The following is a 20,577-nucleotide window of genomic DNA, read 5'->3' as shown; positions in this document are numbered from 1 at the left end:
TGTGAAATTGCATATGACCCCTGTGTAGCCTCATCCATGGCATGTGGCGCCACCTGGTGAACAATTCTTGTTGGAATATGTCTTCAGAGTCTTCTGGGTGAGTTTCAGTGATAACATCCTAGCAGTTTACGAACAGTAGTGTTTGGTGTGACGAGACACTCAAAATTTTGCCCATAAAACGCCCATAAAATGTTAAATATGAGAAGTGGTGCCATCGTCTTGACGACTTTTATATATACCAACCTGGGGAACGTTCCATATGAGTTTGATCAATATCTAATCACTCCTCTAGGAGGAGTAGCGACTTTCGTGAAATTGTACATGACCCCTCTGTAGCCTCATCCATGGTAGGTAGCACCACCTGGTGAACAACTCTTGTTGGAATATGTCTTTAGAGTCTTCTGGGTGAGTTTCAGTGAAAACGTCCCAGAGTAGCATTTAATGTGATGAGTCACCAAAAAATTTCAGATGCCCATAAAATGTTAAATATGACAGGTGGTGCTATCGTCTTGACAACTTTTATCCATACCAGCCTGGGGAGCATTCCCTATGAGTTTGATCAAAATCTGATCACTCCTCTAGGAGGAGTAGCGACTTTCGTGAAATTGTACATGACCCCTCTGTAGCCTCATCCATGGTAGGTAGCACCACCTGGTGAACAACTCTTGTTGGAATATGTCTTTAGAGTCTTCTGGGTGAGTTTCAGTGAAAACGTCCTAGCAGTTTACGAAGACTAGCATTTAATGTGACAAGTCACTCAAAAATTTTAACGTCCAAAAAATCATAAATATGACAGGTGGCGCCATGATCTTGACAACTTTTATGCACACCCACCTGGGGAACATTGTATGTGAGTTTGATCGAAATCTATAGGAGGAGTAGCAATTTTGGTAAACTGATGGACGACGACGAGAGACAACAGACGGACGACGTGTGATCACGTGAGCTAAGGATGAGCTAATAAACCTAAAACAACCCCACAAAAAACAAGACTGACATAATTTTAACTCTCTCAGTTTTACTAGAGAACATTACAGTGCCTTCAAAACACCAGGCATGACTCCAGGAGAATGTAGTGTACTGACACATTACTCATCATGTTTATTCTGCAACACAGCTTTAAAGAACACAACCCAAAGCACACGAACAGTATTTACAAGTTCAACACATCTCTCAAAAGCGTAGCATGTCTGCATCGTCCCTTTGGAAGAACGCAGGTCGGCAGAGTCAAATGACAAAAATCAGATGAACAAAATAGAACGCAGGAAAAAAAAGAGAGAAAAAGTCACAAGCACGCTTCACTCATACAGACTATTATGTACAAACGCAACCGTGATTTAAAATAGTTTCTTATGTTCATAAATATCTCGATTCTCTTCTTATGGTACATACATTTGCATGCTTGGCCATGTTTCCTTCTATAAAACTATACCATCCAAAGCATGTGGATGTATTGAGAATATAAATAAGTCTCCTATATGCAACAGTAGAAAGCAAAAAAAAAAAAATCTGATCTTCATTAAGTAGTGGATGACTTTTCGAAGCATCCAGGTCATTCAGACAGTAGCACTGCAAAAACATAGCTCTGAGTTGGTGTATGTGTATGTGTGTGTGTGTGTAGTCATTATACTGAGGTGCTTAATGGTCATTTTCCCCAGATGAATACAATATCATCTTGAATAATGGTCAGTCATGAAGAAGAAAAAATACAGCATCATTCCAGCTACTACAGTATTCAAGTAGCCTGAATACAGTTTTTAAAAAAAACAACATTCTTTCAATGATACAGTAAGTCTTTTTAAAGCATTGCACATTTTCCCTTAATCTTGACAATGGTAGACTGGCGTTCAGGAAGCTTTGGTTTCGCCAGTGGCAGAAAAATATGACCCTGTGACATCATATGTACTAGTTTTAGTGCAAGACTCAAGGCCAAGGAGTCATTTTGTTTTAACTAAGCCTAGAACAGATTGTCACACATATCCAGTCTTACATGGGTAATAAATTCAGCAGCGTCTGTGGATCTCCAGTGGAAAAGCAGCACCTCAGAGGCTGATCCCAGTTACACTGGAGTCGGGCAGGAAGGCCGTGATGGCGCTGTAGCCTTTCGCCCGCCGGATCATGTCCCTGATCTCGCGGTTAAGCTCGGTGAGACGTGAGCAGGCCTCCGACAAGTCTTGCTTACAGCCCACCAGGGCAAACGTGCCCGTCTGACCCAGCGTCTGGTGCCGGAAGTAGATGTTTAGGAGAGTCTGGGTTTCGTTCTCCGAGCTGCTGCCGAAGATGTCGCTCGGCCACAGCCTCCTGCAAAGCCGAGTGGATTCATGATTCATATTCTGTTCACTATTTAGCCAGTCTTTAAAAATTTGATTTTTCTTTAAATCTCACTCCCACCTGCTCTCACAGCAGGTTTGACCAATCCCAAGTATGCTCAACCGTATGACTTTATCTAAAACCCACCCCCAGAGTGCTCAATCACTCCAGAACTCGCTAAATATACTTCCGGTGGTGATACCTGCACTCCTGAATGTAGAGGATGGCTGTGGAGAACTCGTTGTTCCTCAGGCTCTCCAGGATGGCCTGCACCGCCGCCTCAGACGAGCTGAAGGAGGGATCGGTGGATGTTTTAGTGTCTTGCGCTGTCTGCTCTCTTGCAACTGAAGCTGCTGCTGCTCGCAGTTTATTCTTTAGCTCATTCAGCTCCCTGGACATGTTTACCAGCTAGAGAGGAGCAAAAAAAAGTTTTATGATGTCTGGAGACTTGAATTATCACGTATTAATAACTGTAATGAAAGGACGTCACTAAACCACTGGGGTACATGAATGTAAAAGGAACTTCAAGCTTATAGATTTAATCCGAATTGGTGAATATTTTAATATAAAACTGAGTACTTCTATAAAAAAAATCTTTACAAACTATTTCAGTCTGGTTTTCGCTCATCTCACAGTACCGACTCAGCACTTCTTGACATAGTTAACGGGTTAATGACCTCCTCTCCTCTGCTGATGCTGGGGCTCTTAATATCCTCCTTCTTCAGGACCTTAGCTGTGCTTGTGACATTGTCTGTCATGAACTGCTTCTCTCCTGTCTCTCTGCGATTGTTATTTTCGGTTCTAACTTTTCCTGGTTAAAATCCTATCTCACAGACTGACAGTGGTTTATTTCCATTGCCAAATCTTTCACGGCATCTGTCAGCTGTGGCGTCCCACAGGGTTCTGTCTTAGGTCTTCTCCACTTCATTATCTATGTGCTACCCCTGGGCCAAATTATCCTCCATTATGGTTTGAATTTTCATTGCTATTCAGATGATATGCAAATTTACATCAGCTGCAAGGTTTCTACATCTGCCCCGCCCCCTGCCTCTCTGAATGCATCCAAAACCTAAAGCTGTGGATGAATGCTAACGTTTTAAAACTTAATGCTGATAAAATGGATCTTCTTCTGATTGGGTCCAAATCAATAACCTCTTCCAGTAGTAGTTTTAATTGAGTGTTATCTTTGATTCTGCCATCCTCTTTTCAAAATCACATGAACTCCATGTTGGAGATGCCTCTTTTCACCTCTGCAACATTGCACATCTCGGTCCTGCACTCAGTACCAAGGATGCTGAAACGCTCATCCATGCTTTGATTACATCATGATTAGATTATTGTAATGCTCTATTCGTTGGTCTTCTAGCCAAGGCCATTGCTTGGCTTCAGTATATTCAAAATTCTACAGCCAGAGTCCTCACCCACAGAACCTCCACTGGCTCCCTGATCTATTATCACATTCAATATAAAATTCTTCTGTTCACATTTAAAGCATTCCATGGCTGTATGGCTGCCGTCAGTCTCGGGTGACCATGGGTTGCATCCAGAAGGTCTGTTCAGAACAGTGCCTTGAGTGGCTGTATAAGCCCACATGTGAGTGGCAGTCTCTGCTACAACAGGCGCACTTGAAGGCGGTGTCGGTGCCAGCTGTCGCCAAATGGCTGGCCTTCCTCCGGGTATGTTTCTCCTCTACTGCCTGTCTCAGTCTGGCCCCCCATCTCTGGCCTCCATTGGGTTCCTCCCACCTTTCAACATTCATGTTGAGCGCTTTTATGTTGTACTTGCAGATGTCTTCAAAGCGGAGGTGGGATCGTCCTTGTGCACATTTTCCGGTGGCCAACTCGTCGTACAGCAGGTCCTTGGGGATCCTCCCATCCTGCATGTGGTGGACATGGCTGTGCCAGTGAAGGTGATGCTGTTGGAGCATTGTGAAGATACTTGGGATGCTGGCGCAAGCAAGGACCTCGTTGTTTGTGATTCAGTCCATCCAAATGATGCCAAGAATGTGCTGCAAACTCCACAGGTGGAAAGTGTTCAACATTCTTTCCTGTTTGGAGTAGAGGGTCCAGGATTCACTGCCGTACAGCAAGGTAGAGAGTACGCAGGCTCTGTAGACTGCTGCCGTGGTGTGGACAGTAGTGGTGTCAACAATAATCGATTCGGCAATGCATCGCAATGCGGGGCATGGACGATTCAGCATCGATTCGGCAACATGCCAGATCAATTCAGCATATTAAAAAAAAAAAAACTTCCGTGGGCATTTCCAGAGCAACATCACAGACATGCGCAGTCTGTAGCTGCACGCCAGTCGAGAGAGCACTAGCTTAGCAAGATGGCTGAGGCGGAGGAAGAGGACTGCGAGAGACAGGTTATTATTAACGCTAAAAACACTAAACAGCTGTAATTTGTTTTCTTTTTCATATTTGAAACTCTATAACATTCAATTTTATTTTGTTTAAAACAGGAGTGATACACACAACAGCCAATAAAATGTTGTTCAGTATCTGACTGCTTGTATGACTACTGAAAAATTTGCCTTGCTTTCTGTAAAATTTTAATGCATCACAATGCATCGTAGAATCGGATTGAATCGAATCGAATCGAATCGTTACCCTCCGAATCGTAATCGAATTGAATCGTGAGGGCTGTGCCAATGCACACCCCTAGTGGACAGCCATGGCTACACTTCTCAATCTCTCCTGGAACTACTACAACCCTATTCTACCATTTGTGGTCTCAGATCTTCATCCTCTGGTTTGTTTTCTGTCCCCAAATTTGAATTCTCTGACCATGGGTTCCTGGGCATTTAGGGTTGCAGCCCCCAAGTGGTGGAATTCTCGTGATAGGATGTGATCTCTCCCCAAATTCAAAACTCAACTTAAGTCTTATCTCCTCTCTCTCTCTCTCTCTCTCTCTCTGGTCTTCTTCCTCTCCTGGTCACCAAGTACTGTTCATCATTTTTCTATGCTTTGAGCTCATCTGCTGTCTTTATGCCCATGTTAATTGTGATTTTGTTGTGTTCCTTTTCAATGTCTCTTATCTGAAATATCTTCATTTGGTTGATTTGTTTGTCATTCTGTTTTGTCTTGTGGTTGTGCCTTGACTCTGTAAAATGTCTTTGGGTTGGTCAAAGGCGCTATATAAATTAAACCTGTTGTTGCTATAAAAAAAATGCTTGAACAATATATTGTTTGGGGGAAAAAAGAAAAACTATTAAGGTTTCAGCATCATCAATAGAAATCACTGATTCCTGATCATGGAGCTCATTTATCAATCATTTGGCAAAGTTGTGTACATGTTTTGTCCTAATTAGCCGTAACGCTTCCTTCTAAAAGGACAAGTGGAGTAAATCCAGGCCAGAAAATAAATAAAAAATACAAAAAAACACAGGCAACCTTGTAGGATACAAGCTTCAGTCATGATTTTTGTCCTGACATAAATTGTGCATGGTCATTCATGAAAGGTCGCACCTCGGGGACAGAGCTGATAGCGTAGACTTCACTGATTAGTTTACAGTAAGACTGAAAAAGCAGGAGCAGTTGAAAGTGGAGTTTGTACAGCTTTTGACACAGCTCCAGTTGCTAGAATAAAAAAAAAGCAGAATAAAACACATATAACCTTTCAAAGATTGTCTGTATCAGGACATACAGTAGCTATAATATAAAACTATAACCTGTACAAATCAAAGTTGCTAATCCAGTGTTGGAACAGGGTGTAGAAAGATTTTCTGAAACTTACTGCAAGAGTTTCCATTTGCTACAAAGCAGGCCGTTTACAAGGGAAAAGGTGAGAGGTGAGGACAGAGAAAGTTCAGCAGATTTAAAAAAAAACAAAACATGCAGCAACTCTCCAGACAGGTCAGTTTAGGGTTAAGCAGAAGCGCGATCTGATTGACGCATGCATGACCAGAGAAAGACGGCGCCGACGGGTGGCAAAACGGAGATGAAATATGAGGCAACTCTGCAGCTCTCTTATTTCAAGCCAAGCACAGAAGCAGCACTTCCCTCTCACAGAGACTCTGCTGGGACAGCAAGACCTATTACAGCTGGTTTATACGTTTGTGCTAAAATGTACTTGCATCATTACATTAGAGACGGGGTTTATGGGTAAACCTGGTGCACTGACAGACTGATATGTAGCCTGTCTTGCCTATAAACTTCAGGAGAATCCTGATTGGTTGAGGCAGGCAGGTGTGTCAAGTTGAATACTCGGAAAGGGAAACATGGTGACCCTTTTCGGCCAATAGGGAATGGGGTTCCGTTCTGGTTCGTGCACCAAATTTTGAACCATTCAGAGCATTTCGACCAAAAATAAATTGGTTCGGAAACTGAAAAGTTGGTTCTCAGCTGGAACCAAATTATAGCCAGTTTTTCCAGTGCGAACCTTGATGACATCAGTGGGCCTGTCATTAGTTTGGAGACAGAATGGAGCACAGTAATGGAGGACACAATGGAAAAGGTACATCTTCAGAGAAAACGGATAGAAAACAAATATCTGCAATAACAGAACAAAAGCTAGCAGATAATCAGTGCGATCCGCCATCTTGCTGCTACTGGGCGGCAGTGGTGTAGTGGTTAGCACTGTCGCCTCACGGCAAGAAGGTTCCGGGTTCCAGCCCAGCAGCCGACGGGGGCCTTTCTGTGTGGAGTTTGCATGTTCTCCCCGTGTCTGCGTGGGTTTCCTCCGGGTGCTCTGGTTTCCCCCACAGTTCAAAGACATGCAGTTAGGTTAACATAGGACGGCCTTGGGCAGAAGTGCCCAAGAGTGGCGGCGCGTACGTATGCAGCAGCTTTGCTCTCCTGGGATGAACTAAATTTCGTTGTACATTTGTGCAGTGACAATAAAGGCATTCTATTCTGTTTACTCCTATTGTGAATTGTGCAACGCTCTCCATTCATGATGCACCCTTGATTGCATTACATTACATTACACTGCATTTAGCAGGCGCTCTTATCCAGAGCGATGTACAATGAGCACACACATACCCAGTGCTATGGCACTTCAAATCCATCGCACTTCAACCATGGATTTTCCGGCCAGTCCTGGGACTCAAATCGGCAACCCTTTGGGCCCAAGTCTGCTTCTATAACCTTTAAGCCATGGCTGCTCTCATCTGAACCCAGTTACAACAGTTCTGCTCAAAACTGGTGAAAACATGGGCCGATTCACTAATTGGCACCAAAGTTCAAAGAATCCAGAACGAAACCAGTTCAAGAACCTGACACCTGTTGGTTGGAAAAGGGTATTTCTGTGGGTTTTCAGAGTAATATTAGCAATACAGTGCTTAAATCTAACGGCAAACCTAACATCGCTCTGGTGTAGCACTATAACAAGCACAAAAGTGCTGATGTACAGCAAGATAACAGATACCAAGATAAGAAGTGTTGAGCTGCTCCTCCTCTTATTACTGTGGGTACAAAATTTCGCTCACATATATATCGAGTTTATACTGAGCAATAAAATGGATATATGAAATTACAAATAATGTCTCAGTTCATTTAGCTAGCTAGAACGCTGAGTAGTTTAGATGATCTTTATATAGTTTATATGGTCTCTCAGAGACATTATTCAGTGGGTGGGGCTTATTACATATCTCTTTTCACATGCAATAAACATATTAGCTTCTGAGTTGCCTGTCATCCAGATGAGGACGGCTTCCCTATTGAGTCTCGTTCCTCTCCAGGTTTGTTCCTCTTATAGTCTCAGGGAATTTCTTCTTGCCACCGTTTCCTCTGGCTTAGTCATTTGGGATCAATCTGAACTTAAATTTGATATCGGGATTTTTTTTAAAGCTACTTTGTGACAAAAATGATTCTCTATCTGACTGTCGATGTTGATACTACATAGCATGGAATGTGTGATTTAGAACAGGGAAGTTAATAGTGATCCATTTAGTCGTTTGCATTTTCCCGCCACCTAGTGGACACGTTCATGTGCTACATGTAAGAAAGAAAGCAGGAACCCTTATGATCGCCTGCGCACAACACCTGGACTTGGTCGCAAATACCTGAAAGCACAAGTATAAACCAGGCCTTACACAAACTAGTCAGATTTTAACGATACCAGTGAATAAAGCTAAGGTCTCACATAGCCGGAATCACTTCACGATAGACGCCAGTAGACGATTTTGAGCCTTCCAGGGGTCAACCAGCTAGTGTTCTGGGCCCTTCTGTCAGAATACATAAGAGCCTGGGAGCTACCTTGACAACTGAGAGGGCTTGGCTTTCATCCCCAGAAAGGTCTGTCATGTTGAAAATTGCCGTGGGTCAAGCGCCAGATGAATTCATCCATCGCAACTGTGAAGGCATCCTTGAGGCATAGGTGAGGCTTACATGGGCTACTGGGGGTTACCGTAGTATTCCGTCGCAACCATTGAGCTCAAAATGTTCACGGAACAACATTCTGCAGAAAGTGAAAAGTTTGTCGAGGGGGCATGGCTTATTTTGTCTTGCTGTGGCTATGCTGTACTGAGAAAACCATATACGCTACCATATGGTGCAGGGACAGATCCAGCCCAAGAATCTGACAGATACACATTTGCAGAAATATTTTCACTAATTTTACCAGATTGCTATGGATTTTCACAGGGGCATACAGCACGCTGGGCCCTTTCTGAAGAGGATAGTCATGGCCCGCTACGACCATACTTCAGCCTGCTATTCGCCCCCAAAGTGCTGCACAAGCGTGACTCACTGAAAACTTTAAAATGAGCCCTGGCTCCAGCCAGCCTTTAAAAATTCATAACTCGGCCAACGAAAGTCCTAGCCCCGCCAAACTTTACAGGCACCTCCCTCTCCCTAAGCCCTTTTGAAACAGCCCAGGCGTGGCCTGCTATGACTATGGCTCATCCCGTTATTCACCTCTGAACCCCCCCGTGTGAGCGTGGCTTGCTGAAAACTTTGACAGGAGCCCTGGCTCCAGCTGTGTGCTCATACAGGGATTTAAAAATTCATAACTCGGCCACCGAAAGTCCTAGCCCTACCAAACTTTACAGGCACCTCCCTCTCCCTGAGATTTTTTGAAACAGCTCAGGCACGGCCTGCTATGACCACAGCTCAGCCTGTTATCCATCCCCGAACCCCTCCGTGTGAGCACGGCTTGCTGAAAACTTTGACAGGAGCTCTGGCTCCAGCTACGTGCTCATGCAGGGATTTAAAAATTCATAACTCGGCCACCAAAAGTCCTAGCCCTGCCAAACTTTACAGGCACCTCCTTCTCCCTGAGACTTTTCGAAACAGCCCAGGCTCAGCCTATTATGACCGCAGCTCGGCCCCATTATTTGTGGCAAATTTCAAATTTTGACCTCTTTCTGGACCATTGTATTGGTTTGTCCTAGATTCTTTGTCTCAGGTCATCCTATACAAAGCATCGTGAGAATACAGGTAATTAGGTCAGGCAAGCATCACCGCTTACCACAGGTGGTCGGATCCTGAACCATTGGTCTGTTGGTTGAGCGTGGCTATAGCCCATGTAGCCAGCTAGCAGTAAAGTAAACAAACGTCCCATGACCGATGCCAAGTGGTGCACATATATTTCTGACCGATGCATGTGCGTCGGTTGCATTGGTCTGGATCCGTCCCTGTGGTGTAAGGCCATACATTGCTATATGTCACCACTGTTGTTGGTTTTACCAGCGTCTTCCATCACGGCTACCGTGGTTTCATTTGCATATTTACTCTGCCCAAATTTATGTAATGGCTCACCTCCAAAATCTGCTGGAATGGACACGGTAGCCCCAGCCACGGTTCCCACGGATCAACCAGCTATGTGTGACTTTAGCATAAGATCAGAATTAAGCGAAAGGTTTCCTTGAAGGGTTGATTGTTCATTAGGCTACATGATGCCTCAATGACCCCTGCCATAAACATACAGTACGTCAGCAATTATATGTACATGATGTACTGTATTTAGGAATTTACACTACGTTCAGACTGCAACCTGAAACGACCCATATCCGATTTGTTGTGAAATCCGATTTTTTTGTTAGGCCGTTCACATTACCAATTATATGAGACTTGTATGTGATCTCCAATATAAACGGAAAACGACCCAAAAGTGTCCCGCATGCGCAAATTGACACGTAATAAGCACATCTACGTAATACGTAAACAAAAAAAAAGCGCACTCTTCAAGTTTGCAAGTAAAGCATGGAGATGAGGCGAGACCTGGCGATGTGGTTTTTGTGGCGGCGGCGGAACTCACACAATAATCTGATTAATGTGGGCAGCAGAATAATGAGACCGAAGGTGTCAAATTACTGGAAATTTCCAGAACAATCTTATAATCTTGTAATACAGGATGGTTTAAGTTATAAATCAGTTATAGAAACTGTTTTATTTAATCAGGCTAACAGATCAACATCCAGGTCCCTACCAAATCCACCATTAGCTTGATCAATTCTATAAAAGTCTATTTAAATTCTGAAAACTGTACAAATGTTGTTGTTTTCCACCAAAGAGGCGGGATTAGCCAACGCAGAATAGTGACGTTTGTCTCTTGTTGATGACGTGTAGGTCGCATGAATGCGACCTGTCCGGTCAGACTGCAGTCGCATGTGAAAATAACGGATATGCATCGGAATTAGGACCACATATCCAAGCGGCCTGGGTCGCATGTGAAAAAAATCGGATCTGTGTCGTTCAGATTGTCAATAACAAATCGGATACAGGTCGCATATGGGCAAAAAAATCGGATATGGGTCGTTTCAGGGTGCAGTCTGAACGTAGTCTTAGATATCATGTCACTCTTTAAGCTGACATTGTGGCTCAGCGCGCTTCTGCTTCATTAAAATCATTTTGGATTAATGAGGGTTGAACAGTATGTAGGCTTTATGTAGCCTTATGAACACTACTCTTAAATGTCAAAGAAATAATGACTAATAATTATCTGAGAACATCCTGAAAAAAATTGCTTGATATAATAATTGTAGCTGCGTACATACAGGATAGAGAAGTGAAAACTAAGCAGTAATGTTGCTAAACATTACATATTCATGTCTAAAGAATGTCACATCCTTCTAATGCTCTTCTGTCCAGCAGAGTTTTCAAAAAAAAAAACGAGAAATGAGAGGGGTTTTCTTTCAGTGATATGCCAAACTTCCAAGGCTGCTCTGGAAACAGGCTTAAAGCTCAAGAGTCAGAGAACAAGACAGCGATTTCACTCACAGAGCTACCGCAGAACAACCGACAGGCAGGAAATGGGAGAGACAGATTGAAACGGAAGCTGAAATAAACCTGGTCAAATAATGAGTCATATCTATACAGAGAGGTGGTAAGTAGGTCACGTGCATTACAATCGGGCAGCTATAGAACACATTTAGATCGCTCATTTGTTACCATGGAAACGTGGAAAAGTGTTATACTATACATCAATACATAACAGTAATCAATGGCGACATACAACATGAAATTCTGGATTAAACAACGTCATGACGTGAGCAGTGGGCAGCAGGCAAGTGGTCCACTTTACAGTGGTGCTTGAAAGTTTGTGAACCCTTTAGAATTTTCTATATTTCTGCATAAATATGACCTAAAACATCATCAGGTTTTCACACAAGTCCTAAAAGTAAATAAAGAGAACCCAGCTAAACAAATGAGACAAAAATATTATACTTGGTCATTTATTTATTGAGGAAAATTATCCAATATTACATATCTGTGAGTGGCAAAAGTATGTGAACCTCTAGGATTAGCAGTTAATTTAAAGGAGAAATTAGAGTCAGGTGTTTTCAATCAATGGGATGACAATCAGGTGTGAGTGGGCACCCTGTTTTATTTAAAGAACAGGGATCTATCAAAGTCTGATTTTCACAACACATGTTTGTGGAAGTGTATCATGGCGCGAACAAAGGAGATTTCTGGGGACCTCAGAAAAAGTGTTGTTGATGCTCATGAGGCTGGAAAAGGTTACAAAACCATCTCTAAAGAGTTTGGACTCCACCAATCCACAGTCAGACAGATTGTGTACAAATGGAGGAAATTCAAGACCATTGTTACCCTCCCCAGGAGTGGTCAACCAACAAAGATCACTCCAAGAGCAAGGCGTGTAATAGTCAGTGAGGCCACAAAGGACCCCAGGGTAACTTCTAAGCAACTGAAGGCCTTTCTCACATTGACTAATGTTAATGTTCATGAGTCCACCATCAGGAGAACACTGAACAACAATGGGGTGCATGGCAGGGTTGCAAGGAGAAAGCCACCGCTCTCCAAAAAGAACATTGCTGCTCATCTGCAGTTTGCTACAGATCATGTGGACAAGCCAGAAGGCTATTGGAAAAATGTTTTGTGGACGGATGAGACCAAAATAGAACTTTTTGGTTTAAATGAAAAGCATTATGTTTGGAGAAAGGAAAACACTGCATTGCAGCATAAGAACCTTATCCCATCTGTGAAACATGGTGGTGGTAGTATTATGGTTTGGGCCTGTTTTGCTGCATCTGGGCCAGGACAGTTTGCCATCATTGATAGAACAATGAATTCTGAATTATACCAGTCAATTCTAAAGGAAAATGTCAGGACATCTGTCCATGAACTGAATTTCAAGAGAAGGTGGGTCATGCAGTAAGACAATGACCTTAAGCACACAACTCGTTCTACCAAAGAATGGTTAAAAAAAGAATAAAGTTAATGTTTTGGAATGTCCAAGTCAAAGTCCTGACCTTAATCCAATCGAAATGTTGTGGAAGGACCTGAAGTGAGCAGTTCATGTGAGGAAACCCACCAACATCCCAGAGTTGAAGCTGTTCTGTATGGAGGAATGGGCTAAAATTCCTCCAAGCCGGTGTGCAGGACTGATCAACAGTTACCGGAAACATTTAGTTGCAGTTATTGCTGCACAAGGGGGTCACACCAGATACTGAAACAAAGGTTCACATACTTTTGCCACTCACAGATATGTAATATTGGATCATTTTCCTCAATAAATAAATGAACAAGTATAATATTTTTGTCTCATTTGTTTAACTGGGTTCTCTTTATCTACTTTTAGGACTTGTGTGAAAATCTGATGTTGTTTTCGGTCATATTTATGCAGAAATATAGAAAATTCTAAAGGGTTCACAAACTTTCAAGCACCACTGTATATATCCGGTACGTTCTGAGTCACGGGATGAGAATTATTTCAGACTGAGAATCACTCCAAGCCATGAATTTATACCTTGTCTTCAGTTTCCGAACTCTGGTATGTGATAATCCCATCTCCTGAGCCTTTCGGAAAAGTTGCCCTGCAGTTCCGCAGCCACTGAAAGAAATAAAAACGATACATGAAGAGTTGGGAAAGGATTTGAACTCATGCATTAGAGAGGAAAAGAAATGACACGTACCGAGATGGCTGCTTCCTTCCTGTTGTTGTAGGTGTCCAGGTATTCCTGGAGCTCCAACACACTGAACTTCATTTTTTCCAGCAGTCCATATGAGACGATCTGGAACAGAGAGAAGGTTTTATGGGGAAGACGATTCAATCAGAGGTTGTGTTCATAAACACTCGGAACACTAATCGTTCTTCTACACGGCAATAAAAGCTGCTAAATGTAAAAGCATGTACTGTAGTTAAGGATTAAAATATCGGACAACTAAGACAAAAAGTATAAGTATAAAAACGTTTCTTCTTAAAATCTACTCCTGATTCTGCTGAGCGGAACAGAAGATGCTGCACTCTGCAGTTCCTCTGTAATAAACTGTATTGTTTTGTCTTTTCAATTTCAAGGGAAAATGATGGAACGAGTTTATAGTTTATAGCTGCTATAACGTCAGTGATAACAGGAATTAACATGCTTTAACATTTCCCCCTTTCTTCTTCTTCCCTTCATCTTCTTTCTTTTTTCCCTCCTTCCTTCCTTGCTTTCATTTTGTCTTTCTCCATCTTCTTCCTTCCTTTCTTCCTTCCTTGCTTTCATTTTGTCTTTCTTTCTCCATCTTCTTCCTTCCTTTCTTCCTTCCTTCCTCTTCTTTCCCTTCTTTCTCCATCTTCTTCCTTCCTTTCTTCCTTCCTTCCTCTCAGTCTTTCCCTTCTTTCTCTTTGTTCCTTCCTCTCAGTCTTTCCCTCTTTCTCTTTGTTCCTTCCTCTCAGTCTTTCCCTTCTTTCTCTTTGTTCCTTCCTCTCAGTCTTTCCCTCTTTCTCTTTGTTCCTTCCTCTCAGTCTTTCCCTCTTTCTCTTTGTTCCTTCCTCTCAGTCTCTTTCTTTCTCTTTGTTCCTTCCTCTCAGTCTCTTTCTTTCTCTTTGTTCCTTCCTCTCAGTCTTTCTTTCTTTCTTTCTTTCTTTCTTTCTTTCTTTCTCTTTGTTCCTTCCTCTCAGTCTTTCTTTCTTTCTCTTTGTTCCTTCCTCTCAGTCTTTCCCTCTTTCTCTTTGTTCCTTCCTCTCAGTCTTTCCCTTCTTTCTCTTTGTTCCTTCCTCTCAGTCTTTCCCTCTTTCTCTTTGTTCCTTCCTCTCAGTCTCTTTCTTTCTCTTTGTTCCTTCCTCTCAGTCTCTTTCTTTCTCTTTGTTCCTTCCTCTCAGTCTCTTTCTTTCTTTCTTTCTTTCTTTCTTTCTTTCTTTCTTTCTTTCTTTCTTTCTTTCTTTCTTTCAGTCTTTCTTTCTTTCTCTTTGTTCCTTCCTCTCAGTCTCTTTCTTTCTCTTTGTTCCTTCCTCTCAGTCTTTCTTTCTTTCTCTTTGTTCTTTCCTCTCAGTCTTTCTTTCTTTCTTTCTTTCTTTCTTTCTTTCTTTCTTTCTTTCTTTCTTTCTTTCTTTCTTTCTTTCTCTTTGTTCCTTCCTCTCAGTCTCTTTCTTTCTCTTTGTTCCTTCCTCTCAGTCTTTCTTTCTTTCTCTTTGTTCCTTCCTCTCAGTCTTTCTTTCTTTCTTTCTTTCTTTCTTTCTTTCTTTCTTTCTTTCTCTTTGTTCCTTCCTCTCAGTCTCTTTCTTTCTCTTTGTTCCTTCCTCTCAGTCTTTCTTTCTTTCTTTCTTTCTTTCTTTCTTTCTTTCTTTCTCTTTGTTCCTTCCTCTCAGTCTTTCCCTCTTTCTTTGTTCCTTCCTCTCAGTCTTTCTTTCTTTCTTTCTTTCTTTCTTTCTTTCTTTCTTTCTTTCTTTCTCTTTGTTCCTTCCTTCCTTCCTTCCTTCCTTCCTTCTCTGACTTCTCCCTCCTTATTTCCATTCCTTCTCTATGTGCACATACTGCATGTATGTTTTTTTCAAGGTGATGAAAATTGAAAGCATAAAATGTAAATGAAAATCTGAATTGCATTCAAGAAAAAAATAATTAATGGAATTACATGGACATTCCACAAAAATTAAATATAACTATAAATGTAGAAAGAGCAACTAATTCATTAATAACAGAAATAATGAATTGTAATCATTGCTAAATGGCATAAGAGGAATAAAACACTTTGGGACGTAGCTGTAATAGGAAATGAATCAACTTCAGTGAGGTATCAGTAAATCCTCTTCAGATCCAGTTGCAAAATGCAGAATATAACGTTCTCCTCATTCACCAAGGTAAGATCGAGGTTTTTTTAACTGCCTTAGAATAAAAGCTGTGAGGCAGTGAGGAGAGTTTCTGCTGTTATTTAACTCTAAGGAGTTAAGTGTCTGTTTACATTATTGATCATCTTCAGTGACAGCAGCCAATATGATCAGAAATTTTTGCTCCATAAAATCAGAATTGCTGATAAAACTTTCATCTCATAGACACCCAAACACATTCACAGTCATTTGGCCTCAGCCGAAGCAATCCCAAGATCTTTCTGAGCGTCAGTAGTGTGGTGTTTGCGTGGCTGTGACTCCTGTGTAGTTCGAGTATTACTCACTGTATCAGCATCTATAAACAGAGTAGGGCACTTAAAGCACGACGTTAACATCTGCGACGACCTGACGAACTTCGCTCCTATTCCACGAAGTCCATCGCCGAGGAAGCCTGCAGCGTCACACGTCAAGGCACAGAACTTGGTCTGGATATTCTAAAAGAAAAATGTTTTCAGTATTAATAAAGTCACAGCACACATCCAGGCCTGTCAGCTCTGGGAAACGGAGCACAGCTAACTCCATTAGACCTAATTTATCAACCACAGATTAGTGTTGGATTTCCTCCAACTGGAACTTTTCCAGATTTTCCAGGAACATGTTGAGAATCATCCTGATGATAAACCCACATCAAAACAAAACAGACAGCTGTGTTTCAGCATTTTTGAAGTACGTGAACTTCAGAGTGGAGCACGTCATACCTGGAAGAGGGAAGAAAAGACATGGAAGGTGTAAACAGCGCTGGAGCCGTCAGTGTCGGACACAAGCTGGTTCAGGTGGCAGCGCCAGGCTTCCTCAGTGTCATCACACACCACCGGCTGAAAGGCAGCCAGGATGGCTGAGAAGAAGGGAGATGGAGGGGGAGAGGTGGAACCAGAGTCAAGCATGAGGTCCTCTCTGTCATCTTCAGCCATCGCTCCAGGACTGTGCTTATCCACAAAGTGCCTGAAAGGCAAAGTATGATTGTGTGAATAGCAAATTGAACACAGAGGTCATAAGAGGTCAACTTCTTTACATAAAGACAATAAAAATAAAGAATTAACAAAAAGAAATACAACTACGTTCAATTTAGGCTAAAGATAGATAGATAGATAGATAGATAGATAGATAGATAGATAGATAGATAGATAGATAGATAGATAGATAGATAGATTAGCGAGACAGATAGACAGAGGGCTGGATAGATAGATAGATAGATAGATAGATAGATAGATAGATAGATAGATAGATAGATAGATAGATAGATAGATAGATAGGCGAGACAGAAAGAGGGATAGATAGATAGATAGATAGATAGATAGATAGATAGATAGATAGATAGATAGATAGATAGATAGATAGATAGATAGATGGCTGAACAGACAGACAGACAGACAGACAGACAGACAGACAGACAGACAGACAGACAGATAGATAGATAGATAGATAGATAGATAGATAGATAGATAGATAGATAGATAGGCGAGACAGAAAGAGGGATGAATAGATAGATAGATAGATAGATAGATAGATAGATAGATAGATAGATAGATAGATAGATAGATAGATGGCTGAACAGACAGACAGACAGACAGACAGACAGACAGACAGATAGATAGATAGATAGATAGATAGATAGATAGATAGATAGATAGATAGATAGAATAAAACGTTCCCTAACTGAAAGGTAAAATATGAATTGTAGGGTTAAGTGTATAATAATACTAATACTAATAATAATAAAAGCAGCAATAAAAATAATACAACGAGATAAAATTAAATTTAAATTAAATTAAAATGCAAGTAAAAATGTAATTCAAAGTACAATTCAGAAAATAAAATGCAGCAAAAATAAAATGCATGTCCTACAAGCATTGTAAACGTAAACAGTAAACTGGATTCAATCATCTTGGATCTAAAACCCGCTCGGAATTAATTTCACTTATGTGCAACATAAAAGTGAAATGCGACTTCACCGTATTTAGTTTGGTTCTCATGGATCTCAGAAGTCTACTCTTTATATAAATATATAAGAAATTAATTCTGGGCCGCGACTAAAACAAAGACTGGAGCTGCATGGAAAGACGAAGACCAGTTCTACTAATGTGTACATGGCTACTTGACTAAAAATATACAGTATTTAGTATCTTGAGTTCTCGCATGGTCCTGAAAAGTGATCCATGTTTCACATTCATCATTAAAGTCATTTAATGCCCAAACCTGGGTGGGCAGCTGGGCCCCATATCATCCTTTTCCTCCCCGTGAGCATCCAGTGACACACTGTCAGAGCGTTTGAGGCCACTGGGAAGCTCAGTAATACAGAGGGAGATCTCGTCCTCATGGAGGCTCGTGTCCTCGTCCTCTGCTGATAGCTCAGTCTAATATTCAAACACGATGAAAAGCTGTGTAAGTAATTGGAAGCTGTGAAAATCCACCACACACTGGCCTTTCACTGGAAACTCAATAACTGGAAAAGTAAACAGTGTGTGCTAGCAGTGTTGAACTGAATTATGCATAAGCAGTCAAGCAAACTCTCATGCATGAGTATGATGTGGATCATTATGTGTGTCTGGTTGTCCTTTTATGTGTTCATCAAAAAACATTTATCTCAATTCAAACTAAAACTAAACAACTAAACAATTTTGTGCAATTTTAATCCTGATGTAGCCAAGACATGTATTCGATTCTTCATGGAGCTAAACTAATGACATGTATAATGTAATGGAAGTCTCACCCAAAATCGATATATACTCATACACGCAACCCAAAAAATGTTGGGACGCTGTGTAAACTGTAAATAAAAACAGAATGTGATGATTTGCAAATCATGGAAACCCTATATTTCACTGAAAATAGTACAAAGACAACATATGAATTGTTGAAGAGAAGAAATTTATTGTTTTTAGAAAAAAAAATCTATGCTCATTTTGAATTTGATTCAAGCAACACGTTTCATGGGCCAAAGGCATGTTTACCACTGTGTTGCATCACCTCTAATTTTAACAAGACTAAATGTTTGGGAACTGAGGAGACCAGTTGCTGTAGTTTTAAAAGAGAAATGTTGTCCCATTCTTGCCTGACATACAATTTTAGTTGCTCAACAGTTTGGGGTCTCCTGTGTTGTATTTTGTGCTTTGCTTAATATTTTAAATGGGAGACAGGTCTGGACTGCAGGCAGGCCAGTTTAGCACCTGGACTCTTTTAGTACTGAGCCATGCAGTTGTAATACGTACAGAATGTGGATTGGCATTGTCTTGCTGAAATAAACAGGATGTTTCTGGATATTGTTTATATCTGGTTTTAACTTGCATTTGTGGATGTTCACAAACAATGTTTTTTGGAAGTATTCCTGAGCCTATGATATAGAATGATGTCTGTTTTTAATGCAGTGTCGCCTTCCAATGTTGGTTTTTGGTCTTGTCCCTTGCGTACAGAGATTTCTCCAGATTCTCTGAATCTTTTAATGATATTATGTACCATAGATGATCCATCCATCCATCCATCGCCGCTTATCCTGTGAAGGGTCGCAGACAAGCTGGAGCCAATCCCAGCTGACTATGGGCGAGAGGCGGAGTACACCCTGGACAAGTCGCCAGATCATCACAGGGCTGACACACATGCCCCTTTTCCACCAAAGCAGTTCCAGGGCTGGTTCGGGGCCAGTGCTTAGTTTGGAACCGGGTTTTCTGTTTCCACTGACAAAGAACTGGCTCTGGGGCCAGAAAAACCGGTTCCAGGCTAGCACCAACTCTCTGCTGGGCCAGAGGAAAGAACGGCTTATGTCAGCAGGGGGGGCGTAGTTGTTAAGACCAACAACAATAACAAGACCGCGAAAGATTGCCATTTTTAATCGACGAGAAGCAGCAGCTGTACAAACGCGAAGTCATCCATTATTATTATTGTTGTCGTTGTTATTGCTGCTGCTGCTGCTTCTTCCGTGTTGTTTTTGCTTCTATATTCGCGCCAAGGTTTATGCAAACGTAACGACGTAACTGACGTATACAGCGACGTAATGACGTAGCTTCCCTTAGCACCGCGAGCTATGGAAAAGCAAACTGGTTCTCAGCTGGCTCGCAAGTTGAACGAGTTGTGAACCAGCACCAGCACTGGCCCCGAACCAGCCCTGGAACTGATTTAGTGGAAAAGGGGTAACAGAGACCAACAACTATTCATACTCACATTCACACCTACGGCCAATTTAGAGCCACCAATTAGCCTAACCTGCATGTCTTTGGACTGTGGGGGAAACCGGAGCACCCGGAGGAAACCCACACAGACACGAGAAGAACTCCACACAGAAGCTCCACACAGAAAGGCCCTCGTCAGCCACTGGGCTCGAACCAAGAACCTTCTTGCTGTGAGGCGACAGAAATAACCACTACACCACCATGCACATAAATTGTCGCACTGTTTGCCCACGCAGTCTTTCATGGAGCAGTGAACCCCTCCCCATCTTTACTTCTGAGAGACTCCGCCTCTCTGGGATGCCCTTTTTAGACACAATCATGATACTGACTTGTTGCCAATTAACCCAATTTTTTTTTTTTTTTTTAGCATTAGATAACATTTTCCCTCTTTTGTTGACGCATCCCAACTTTTCTAAAACATGTTGCTGACATCAAATTCAAAATGAGCAGAGATTTTTCAAAAAAGACAGAGTTTCAATATTTGATATGTTGTCTTTGTACAATTTTCAATGAAATATTGGATTTCCACGATTTGCAAATCATCAGTTTCTGTTTTTATTTACAGTTTATACTTATAAAGACATGCTGCAGCGTGTTTGGCAGGAGCTGG

General features: G+C 41.7%; 1 protein-coding gene across 7 annotated transcripts in view; it reads right to left on the bottom strand.

The window, feature by feature from the left end:
• Window positions 1–998: 998 nt before the first annotated feature.
• The window catches only part of frya (furry homolog a (Drosophila)), a 237,667-nt gene continuing 218,088 nt past the window's right edge, over window positions 999–20,577 (bottom strand). For 5 of the 7 annotated variants that reach the window (XM_060897703.1, XM_060897700.1, XM_060897701.1 and 2 more), the window contains exons 54-61: window positions 18,001–18,158; window positions 16,503–16,746; window positions 16,089–16,238; window positions 13,631–13,729; window positions 13,465–13,548; window positions 5,781–5,891; window positions 2,513–2,718; window positions 999–2,301 (exon numbers count right to left, since the gene is read on the bottom strand). In XM_060897703.1, the coding sequence (XP_060753686.1) occupies window positions 2,043–2,301; window positions 2,513–2,718; window positions 5,781–5,891; window positions 13,465–13,548; window positions 13,631–13,729; window positions 16,089–16,238; window positions 16,503–16,746; window positions 18,001–18,158 (1,311 nt within the window). In that variant the 3' untranslated portion in view covers window positions 999–2,042. Of the gene's footprint in view, window positions 2,302–2,512; window positions 2,719–5,780; window positions 5,892–13,464; window positions 13,549–13,630; window positions 13,730–16,088; window positions 16,239–16,502; window positions 16,747–18,000; window positions 18,183–20,577 lie in introns of those variants that run through there. The other 2 variants (XR_009650200.1, XR_009650199.1) reach the window with 2 other exon arrangements.

Source organism: Neoarius graeffei, chromosome 17 (genome assembly GCF_027579695.1).
Source record: "Neoarius graeffei isolate fNeoGra1 chromosome 17, fNeoGra1.pri, whole genome shotgun sequence".
Taxonomy (NCBI): domain Eukaryota; kingdom Metazoa; phylum Chordata; class Actinopteri; order Siluriformes; family Ariidae; genus Neoarius; species Neoarius graeffei.
Note: the sequence above shows the minus strand (reverse complement) of the source record. Positions and strands in the feature narration are given on the sequence as shown.